General features: G+C 30.8%; 3 protein-coding genes across 3 annotated transcripts; 2 read left to right on the forward strand and 1 right to left on the reverse strand.

Annotated features, from left to right (window-relative positions):
* Window positions 1-921: 921 nt before the first annotated feature.
* Window positions 922-2,522, forward strand: LOC107193397 (peptidyl-prolyl cis-trans isomerase 5). Its single transcript, XM_015582837.1, has 4 exons — window positions 922-1,174; window positions 1,458-1,665; window positions 1,808-1,992; window positions 2,059-2,522. The coding sequence occupies exons 1-4, from the start codon at window positions 1,079-1,081 to the stop codon at window positions 2,191-2,193; spliced, it is 624 nt and encodes a 207-aa protein (XP_015438323.1). The 5' UTR covers window positions 922-1,078; the 3' UTR covers window positions 2,194-2,522.
* An 898-nt stretch (window positions 2,523-3,420) lies between these two features.
* Window positions 3,421-8,467, forward strand: LOC107193396 (GPI inositol-deacylase). The gene is made up of 10 exons (XM_015582836.1): window positions 3,421-3,576; window positions 4,087-4,240; window positions 4,319-4,429; window positions 4,542-4,645; window positions 4,709-5,152; window positions 5,217-5,470; window positions 5,553-5,978; window positions 7,123-7,509; window positions 7,593-7,970; window positions 8,195-8,467. Exons 1-10 carry the CDS (start codon window positions 3,421-3,423, stop codon window positions 8,457-8,459), a joined length of 2,679 nt encoding a protein of 892 aa, XP_015438322.1. The 3' UTR covers window positions 8,460-8,467.
* A 655-nt stretch (window positions 8,468-9,122) lies between these two features.
* On the reverse strand, window positions 9,123-10,641 carry LOC107193401 (E3 ubiquitin-protein ligase CHIP). The gene is made up of 5 exons (XM_015582840.1): window positions 10,582-10,641; window positions 10,336-10,487; window positions 10,078-10,276; window positions 9,547-9,884; window positions 9,123-9,451 (listed from the first exon to the last, which is right to left on the reverse strand). The coding sequence occupies exons 2-5, from the start codon at window positions 10,450-10,452 to the stop codon at window positions 9,209-9,211; spliced, it is 897 nt and encodes a 298-aa protein (XP_015438326.1). The 5' UTR covers window positions 10,453-10,487; window positions 10,582-10,641; the 3' UTR covers window positions 9,123-9,208.
* Window positions 10,642-11,058: the final 417 nt, after the last annotated feature.

Genomic DNA, 11,058 nt, shown 5'->3' on the forward strand with positions numbered 1-11,058 from the left:
AAAATTGTATAATATTCTATGAATACATTTAAAACACATAATTTTCAAATTAATTATTTATCTGTTTGTTTATTATAATCATATAAATATATAATATATACTAAATGTATAGTTATTGCTGTTGAAATTTTCGAATATAAGCCTTGTCTTTAAAAAAAAAATGACCTGAATACTACGCTAACACTACAGCCAGCGACAACAATAGATTGCAAAATGTTTACGTAAATTCATAGTTCTACATATATACTTAATTATAACAGCGAAAATTAGATAATAACAGTAGCAATAACTGTATTGCTTACATAACATAAAACTTTGAAACATTTTTCGAAAAGGACACGATTTACAATCGGACGTCATAACAGTCAGAAAGTAATAACTATTGTAATAAGTTACGAATTTTCTGTATTTATATGGCACAAGCAATTATGAAAATACAATGAAATAAAAACTTAAAAAAAAAGAGCCATTCAATTTCTGATTATATTCTTTACCTAGTAAACCCTTTACATGTTGTAATTAACTTTTTCGTGATTCTGATTTTTGTAAAATAACTGATGAAAGTAAATATTTGTATAAACGCAGTATAATCATAACTATATGAAACTTTCGTATGTGAACTTAGACATCGCTTGACATAAAAATGCATTTTGTACATTAATTTTAATCACAATGTGCATCAACAATTTTATTTTTCATTTATAATATAAAAATTTTGTATACGTAACTGCACGAAGTCAATGAGACCTGATGAGACCAATCAACGAATCCACATTTCTAACGTCGTGTTCGCAATGTTCGCATGCGCGAAGGTTCCACGGGTTCCACGTTCGACTGTTCGACTATAAGATAAGAGTCGACTACAAAGCACTCCTGATTGCTCCTGATGCTCTTGAATAAGCGCTGTTAATACTTACCTTGTGGCCCTGTGGTTTTGTTCTGCATTGTTCTGGTTCTGAGGATTCTGAATGAGAAGTCAGAACTTCTGACAATTTGACAACGCAGAGACAGTGGCAGACATTCGATAACAAGTCTTTGTTCGGTTTGTTCTGTCTGAATTTAAATCTTTTTTGAATAAATGATGAAATTACTTTTATTAGTGGGTATCGTGGTATCGGTCTTCTGCTCGTGTACCAATGCGGATGATAAAAAAGGCCCGAAAGTAACGGACAAGGTATGTAAATACGTTTATTTTACCCGTATAGAGTAACAGACGCGATAACAAACAGTGTTTTTATACAAAGTAGATAAAAAGAAAATTGCATGAAGCAAACGCGGTTTGACATGATACTTTTTAATTTCTGACCGATAAATTACACTTTTCTTGAGTATTTTCGTTTATTTTCACTATGCGTGTATGTAGGAGAGGAGATGGTAGGAAATTTAGTAAAGCTCGGGGAAAATAATAAATATTTAAGATTTGAATGAAATAAGTTAATTTGTATACAATTTGTCAGGTATGGTTTAATATTAACATTGATGGAAAACCTGAAGGAAGAATCGAGATTGGTCTCTTTGGAAAGACTGTTCCAAAAACTGTGAACAACTTTGTAGAATTAGCTAAGAAACCTCAGGGAGAAGGGTACAAAGGTAGCAAATTCCATAGGGTTATCCGCGAGTTTATGATCCAAGGAGGAGATTTTACAAAAGGAGATGGAACCGGAGGTTTTATTATTTTTATTTTCTTTTAAAATTAAACTAATACATTGAATGTTACTCTTTATAGAATAAAAAAGTTAATTCAATCAAAGTTTTTATAAAAGTATCCATAATATTATGATGAAATTTAAAGTGAATATACATACAGGTCATAGTATTTATGGGAATCGTTTTGAGGATGAAAACTTCAAGTTGAAGCATTATGGTGCTGGATGGCTTTCTATGGCAAATGCTGGAAAAGACACAAATGGTTCTCAATTCTTCATTACTGTGAAACAGACTCCTTGGCTCGATGGTAGACATGTAGTTTTTGGCAAAGTCATCAAAGGAATGGTATGTTGTAATAATACACATTACAAAAATGTGTTCTGAATTTATTATATATAAATTACTTTACAGGATGTAGTGCGAAAAATTGAAAAAGTAAATACCGATACTCGTGATAGACCAGCCAAGGATGTTGTGATTGCTGATTGTGGAGCAGAAGTTGTAACAGAACCATTTAGCGTGTCAAAGGACAATGCTACAGAGTAAATAGTATATTTATAGTTTATTTTCTTTGAATGAAGTAACTGTTTAATATTGCTACTAACTACATAAATGACATGCTTTGATGCAATGACTTCGTATTTCTCTGTATGTCTTTGAGATTCATCAAGGAGAGAATATAATGTTACAAATATTAGAGAATGTCTATTTTTGGAAAACTCCATTTCAAGACATTCAAGATAGGTCCTGTATTTAGTAGTAACATTCTGCAGAACATACAGAGTTGAAAGAGCACAACATTGTATGACAGATATTCTATCTAATTTATCATTATTTTATTCCACCTTTTATAAAAATATATGTATGTGTCGGAACGCGCAATAAATTTTATATATCTGTAATCACTTTTCTTTAATTTAACAAATAAATATACTTTGTATAAAGTTACGCATTTCAGTATTGTCTTCCTTATCCTACATTATACATATATAGAGAACAAATTGATCGGGTTTTCTGTATTTGTATATTACTTACTATTCACTATCTCAAGTATAAATTCATACCTAGAGTCTATACTTATAAAAATGGTTGCATTTCTTTTGTATAACACAAACTAGCCTTTCACTTGAAAGTGCATGACATTCTCACGAGTCTCGTTATAAAATTCCTGATTCACGTGCACAAGGTTCTAGTTATTAAAATTAATTACCTATATCGTAAAAAACTGAATGTCCGTAGATTTAAAAGAAGACATACGCATCTCTAAAGTACATATGTATATACGAAGCATTGAAATATTCTTTAGTTAATATAGTTTACATTACAAAACCAAATAAAAAATGTTTAGGGAACTTGATTGATGTGGCTTTCTCTTAATAATTTTGTATCGTTAATGTTATTTATTATTAATATTGTCTACTTGTATACTTTTCCTACGTCCTATGTGATACAACAGAGATTGCGCAGTAACGTATTCACTAATAACCAATTTCATCTTCAGTGTTCGTAACCTTGCTTCTTAAATATGTTGATTCTCATTGATTATTTTCTTTTTGTTAATCTTATATTAATATATAGTTTATATTATAATATAATGTGACTGCTTCGTTATTGAAGTAACAACTAATATTTTTATTTTATCTATTTACCATACTGATTAATGTATGTAACTATTGAGGTTCTATTGAAAGCATTCAATACGTACTTAAGTACATATATATGTACTTATACACAATATATAAATAGATACCATTATTGAATAAAATAAGAAAAATGGTACTGATTAAATCTATATTAATTTATACTACATGTTTTTCATTGTTAATGTCACTTTTTGTGTTCTACATACTCGGAGTTGCCCGTTATGTTACTGATTTTGAAGAAAATACTTGTGACATGACGTATATGTTTGAATATCCACAGTATGTGGTACGTAAACATAACATGAAACTTCATTGTAATTAAAAGAATGAATGAAAACTACTTTATTTTATTTTAACCCTGGATTTCTTTTGCTTATGTTTATATTATTATTTATTAATACCTCCTTTCGGACTCGAAGGGTTTTGGTTTGACATATTTAAATCTACTTTCACTCACTAGGTAGTATCAAATATAATACTATTATAATAAACAATGCCTATGCTTATAATATTCAACTACATTCCTTATGCGATAAAATTGAAAATAAATGTAATGGAAATGGTAGTAAAGATCTTTTTAATATTTTTATAAGCAATAGTAACATTGAAAATAGATACATAAGATATAAAAATTTACATCCTACATTATATTGAATAATTTTTTTGTATTAAATTATATTTTTAATTATATAGTAAATATTAAATATTAATTATTGAATTAGTATGTTATCATTTTTATTAGATATTAACTGATTTGAAATTTAAGAAATATTCTTTTAAGAAACAATTTTTTTAGAGAATATCCTTGGGTAATGAAATAGAAGAACAATATCCTCGATATGGATTATATGCATACGGAGAAGGTTTTGTCACAGAAAAACTGAGAAGAATGTATTTTTCGGGAATACCAGTTCTTTTTATACCAGGCAATGCTGGATCTCATGAGCAAGGTTCTTATAATTGGTTTATAAAATTTTTATGTTTTGAATAAATATTATTTTTAATGTACATATGCTATCTTTCCGTAGTAAGATCTCTTGCTTCTGTGAGTTTGAGGAAGAGCTTAAAAGGCAGAACACAGTTTCATTTCGATTATTTCACAGTTTCATTGGGCAAGGATTATTCTGCCTTATATGGAGGTATAAAATATGAATGTGTATATCATTTTTATACAAAAGACTTTTTAATATTTACTAATATACATCATGAATTAGTATATCGAGATAGTAATTAACAAATTATTAATTCAAGGTGTATTAATGGAGGAAACTGTTTATGTTTCACATTGCATACAAAAGATTTTAAATTTATACAAGACCAATATGCAGAATGTCGTGCTTATTGGACATTCAATGGTAAGTACAGAAATTGAATTCCTGTTGTTATAGAAGTTTTAAAATATACATTCGTCTTTTTAGGGAGGCATTATTGCTAAAGGTTCCATCTTATTAACTTCTAACATAAATGCTAGTGTGGCCAATATTATTATTACTTTGGCTACTCCTCATGCACCTACGCTAGTATTAGATAGCACATTAGCCAATTATTATTATAATTTGGAAAACCATTTAAGCAAAATTAAAGATGCTGGCACAAATGTTATATCGATAGGTGGTGGACCACGAGACATACTTGTGACTTCACTGCAACTTTTAGATTCTACTGCAGATATTAATGTCCTTTCTACCAATATACCAGATGTGTGGAAATCTACAGACCATCTAAGCATTCTTTGGTGCAAACAATTAGTACTCTCTATCGTGCGTTCATTATTCGACTCTGTTAGCGTTTCTCAAAGACCCCCTCGAATTTCTTCCAAAAGTGAAGACAGGATGCAGGCTTTGTCATACCATTTTTATCATGTAAGGAACTCATTTAATATCTTTAATCTGTACGAGCACGATTTCTAATACATTGAATTTATAGCGTGTTTCTGGAAAGAAATTACATTATTACAAAGAAACAATACAATTTGAATTTGGTGGCGAGTGGATAGAAGATATACGAAGACAATATACATGGAGCAACAAAAATTTATCTAAAAGAACATCCCCTATTTATCTTATGATTAGACTAAATGGACAACCAAGTCAGTTAACAATCGATACCATAAACCTTGAATCTAAAGATTGGTTATTCATATGTACAGCATCCAGCATACAAAACCAATCAAGAATTTGGTAATAAATTTTTCTATTTTTCACAAGATGACTACGTTGATATTGTGTAAATTACAGTATGTTCATTTATTATCACTTTTAGTAACTGGGGTTGGAACTTGACAAATAGAACAAGACTTTTACCAGACCCTCTACATCGTCTAAGAAAGGTTGTTGACTTAAATCTTCAAGAAATAAAATACCCTGATGCAACACACATTGTAGTAAGAATTACTCCAGATGACTTAGAAAAATATGTTTCGGTGAATGTTGATCTATATTCTTATGATGCAAGACTTGTACCTGTTAAGAGCAGTGTACCTTTATTGAACAGTTTACTTATAAGACCTCAGGTTAAAAAGTCTGATATAGGACACATAAGATATTATGCTGTGCTTGATGACAGTATAGATGTTATAACAGTTGAACTTAAACCATCTGAATGCACAAATCCTAAACATAATGCAATTGTTGAATTATCTGAGCCTTGGAGTATTGGTGTCACGCAAATTCAATTTTTCACAGATGTGTAAGTACAAATGATACCAGCAAAGGGTATAGTTTACCACGAAAAAACAATGTGTACCAATTTTCAACACTGTATCTCGACCAGGAGGGTAGCACCAGGGAACAATCGGATTATTGGTGTTTTTCTATATATCTCTTCTATTTGCTAAAAAATCTGATAGATAGTAGTTACCGGGGCACGTGTTTGTTATAAAAATATACAATGAATGTCACATAAAAAATTTTTAGTAATTTGTTCTACAGTCGGATGCTTAGCCATTGCACCAACGACACTCTCAAAAGAATGGTAAATTTTTTATTATACAGCAGGTATACCATAGTTTTAATTAAATTAATTCAACTTCTATAATTGATATACTGTTTTACCGGATATAGAAATATTGTAAAGTGTATAATATATTGTACTTACTTAATTAAGGGAATACAAAAATTTAAAGTACACGTTACTTTTTCACGGAAAAAACGTCGAAAACATCGGGTTTTGAGTTTTGCAACTACGACGTATCTTACAAAAAAATCTACAAAAACTTCATGATTTAATTTTTTACAACCAGGATTTTCAACCAAAAAATAAGAAACAATTCTCTAACGCGTACCCCGGTAACTAACATCTATCATATTTATTACATCATTTTTACGTGCCATAAACAGGGAAAATAAAGGAAAAAACGATAATCCGATTTTTCGCTGTTGTTACCCTCCTGGTCGGGATATAGGGTTGAAAATTGGTACACATTGCTTTTTCTTGGTAAGTTATCGAAGAGATCTTGGTCTATCACAAGGATGGCAAATAAGTTGCACGGGAACAACTTTTGATGGTATGCGCACATATGCACAATTCACCTCCGCATTCAATCAAATTTCATAGAAAGCACGATCAGATATTATACATTCTATTTATATTTGGTTAATTTTATTATATGTAGTTATCTATGTACCCTGTACATAAGAGCTGGCGCGGGAAAAAGATCACAATAAATTTCACCATATTTTGGCACGTAGATCAAATTCTATTTGCCATCCCTGGTCTATCGCAAGTTCAACTCGGTCTTAAGACATTTTTGACCCCTTTATTTATCCAGCTATGTTCTTTGTCAGATTTTATCGAATACAAGCAAAATTACATTTTTCTGATTTCTTTTTAGAGACACTGGACTGAAAACCATGAAAATTCAAACAAAATCTAAACATTCTAATGTTTCTGCAAAGTTAAGACTAACTTTATATCCAGCATGTTCCTACACAATTAATGTACAGGAAGGTGGTATTATAGATAAAATTTCTTGTATTGTAAGGGATCGTTGGTATCTTTTATATACAACAATTATTAGTCTACTTTTAATATTTCTGTCAATAAGAATCAATCATGGTTGTGAACAACTTCCAACAATAGTAATTACAATATTTCTTTCATATTATTATGGTTTAGTCTTTGAATGTTTAATTGCACTGGCAATTCTTTGTATATTCACTATTGGACTCTGTTGTTCTATTATATTTTTGGGTTCAGTGGCACATGGTATTGCTGTCAGGTAAGAACGTTTAAGTACCTATTTATTATAGCTCTGTGTTTCTATTATGGTATATGTAATTAAATATATTCATTTTTTTTTAGGTTTCTAGCACGCGCAATAGCATTTTCAACAACATGGTCAGATTGGCTACTTGGTGGATTGAATCAGTTGCCATTTATTACAGCGATGTTTGTCTTATCTATAATTCCTATGACTTGTGGAGCTTTAGCTATGTTAATTTCGGTTTTTCTGCGTTTCTTAAATTTAACGAGAATGTATGAAGATTATTTGGAAGAACTTTTAATTACTTCGCTGCAACATTTCAATTGGATGGGACGATTGAGGCATACAAAAGACAATCCTAAAGAACACGAAGACACTAGACAAAAAATATTTAATCATCTTCTTCTTTTCTTGCTTTGGTGTTTTACTGCTCTTCCAGCTATACCATCAGTTTTAGTGTGGGCAAAAAATTTCAGGTCTGTTATTACATAGTGCGATCATCTTACTGCAGTACTGTAAAGGTGTGCCACTTGCTTTGTCGTTTAAGAGCCGCTAGCTACTCCTGCTGAGACAGACAGAGCAAGAACTGATAAAACAGGCGGTATGCCTTTGCAGTAATACTGCAGCGAGAGGATCACACTGTATAGCTTGTATATATAATTTTTCTGTTTCATAATAATAATATATAAATTTATTTCAGTTATAACATTAGATTGTCTACTGAAGATTCTTTGCTATACCAAAGCTGGATAGTCTTAGTAGCATGCAGTACATTAGGCTGGTTACAAATTCCTCCTAACTACCTTGGAATTCGATCACGAGCATTAGCTAGTGTATTATATTTCTTAGGATGGATTACACTTTTAATGGGAGCAGCAACCCGTCCACAATTTTATCAATATTATATACCGCCTATAGTCGCTGGAGCTACTAGTCTTATTACATTAAATTTCATTATTCCTTAAATGACAGTTCACAGAAAAAAGATTTGAAAAACAATGATCTTTAATATATAAATTCTTTGTACAATATACGTTTGTATTGGATTAATGCAAAAGGTCGTCCCATTTGATAAAAATTAAAGAAAAATATTATTTACTAAAAATTACATTTAGTCAATGTAGTATGTGTAAGTTCTGAAATATCTGGCTAAAGAACTGATCCAACAACAGGACGAACTTTTGCATCGACCTAATACATTGCGTGTTGTATACATATATTATTTGTGTAAAAACAATTTATATGCATTAGAAATGAAACATGTACCATGCTAAAAACGAAATTGCTTGAAGTTAATGCTACTTATACAGGCAAACAATTGAAAAGATATCAAGTAAATTATTGTCTTACTTACCATTAATATCATTATTTTCCAACATGTAACCATATAAAACAACTAAAAATTATTTTGTATGTGTCACAACATAAATTACTTTATTTACCATTTATGGGAAGAAAAAATATACAATTATGACATTCACGATTAATGCTCATATATGACCTGCATTGCCTAACATTTCACTTAATGGTACTGTGCTGCGGTTTTACAAGTAATACACAATATTTCAGAAAACGTTTAAGATAATGAATTTTGTGTTTACGATATAACATAATTTTTCAAAATTAATTTTACAACAATAATGATTGGATGTATTCAATTAAAGTAAAAATGAAAATTTATCATAAAAATACGGCAGTAACCTATGTATACGTACTAATAATATAATGCCCACTCATTTTCTTGTAGAAACGTGTCTACTACTTCTTTCATTGCTAAGTTCGGGATCAACTGATCTTGAGTTAAACGAACTCTAGTTACTGGATCAAAATGTCCTACTCTCTGTAAATGTTCTTCTATGTCTTTTCTCTCATATGTAATTCCACTTGGTGTAATTACTGGTTCTTGCAAAATTTCAAAACTAATTTTTCCACATAAATAGTCAGGTACTTCCCTCTTCTAATCAATATATTTGCAAAAATCACAAATAGGACATTATTACTTTTACTTGTGTGCAGTTGTAAGACATAAAAATGGAAAAGAAATGTACTTACCCTTCTTCTTTCATCTACTTTTTCAAATAAGTTGTTAAGGCGAACCATAGATGTATCTCTCTTTTCTTCTATCTCTTCCCTTTTTCTTATGAATTCACTGGATTCCGATTCTCCTTCAGTTTTTGCACTTGTATCTTTTGCTGATTCCTGTTCTTTCAAAGCAGCTAGGCTTCGTTCAGCATCTTCTACTATCAATTGATTTAAATATGACTGCAATTCAATATCTTGTGCTATCCTCTGTTCTTCTCTTAATTGGAAACAACGTTTTCTTGCTTGTCTTAGAACACTTGTTATATCGTCTCCATAGTTTAATTTTTGCTCCTTGGACAAGTCCATAGCTGAACCAATATTGTTTAGAGTTCACAAGCAAACACAGAATATTAATAAAATATTTTAATGTAACTGTATACCTACTAATAATTATGAAATTTCTGTGGTAAAAAAAATTAATCAAATTTTGAATAAAAGGCTACTAATTTATTTCAGAAGTTAAAAGCACAGGAATTACCAAAAACAAATACGTATAAGTACCTCTCTGCAGATGTTTAACAGCTTCGTCAAATAATTCCAATTCTAGAAGCGCAAGACCCAGGAAAAAATGACCTTTTATCAAGCAAGGGTCTATATCGAGAGCACGTCTACAATCTTGACAAGACAATTCCCATCGTTTAAGTTTTAACTGACACAATGCTCGGTTCGTAAAGTATAGTGCTTGGGATGGATTTTTAATCTGCGTGAATTAAATGCGCTCGTGACTAATCTGTATACCGTGTTCATAGCGATACTCACGATTGCTTTAGTGTATAAACAGACTGCATCCTCGTATTTGTGAAGATTGAAAAGACGATTCCCTTGTTCCTTCAACTCCTTGTCAGAGTGGTTGGCGGTTGTGTACATCTTACTCATTATGATAGCAATACTTGATCGCGTTGGTTTGCTCCCTATATTAAAAATTCTTTCGATCAGTGTTCTTAGATTCTTTTACAGGAAAAATCAGCCATATTGTTAAAAAAAACTAATAAAATGGTATATAACCTTAAATAAACATACGTTCCACCATTCTTCTTTTACATTCACTACCATTTACTACCCCATTTACATAGCCATATATAATAAACCATGATGTAAGGAAATCGGTGTGCTCTGATGTGCTCGCCCAGCAGACTCATTTTCGTCTTCTACCACCGACTAGGTATAGAATAGACCTACCATCCAATGCTTTTTTCTGTCCCACGTTTGTAGGGCTACGTAGCCCTGTTACCATTTTAATGTCAATACCCGACATTACCGATAAAGCATGAATTCTGAGTATTATTATTAGCACAAATGAAGTGTTACATATTCCATTCATATTGCGTGTATCTATATGATTTGACGGGAATAAAAATATCCGATGCTTCAGTTTAAGGTTAAGGGATAAATATAACAGTAATGAAACATGAAACGGAAAAGTATATATTTTTTCACTTAACTACAAGACAATTTATTCTAAATGCATCGTTAATGGACATT

This window comes from Dufourea novaeangliae, unplaced genomic scaffold (assembly GCF_001272555.1).
Source record: "Dufourea novaeangliae isolate 0120121106 unplaced genomic scaffold, ASM127255v1 scaffold22, whole genome shotgun sequence".
NCBI lineage: Eukaryota > Metazoa > Arthropoda > Insecta > Hymenoptera > Halictidae > Dufourea > Dufourea novaeangliae.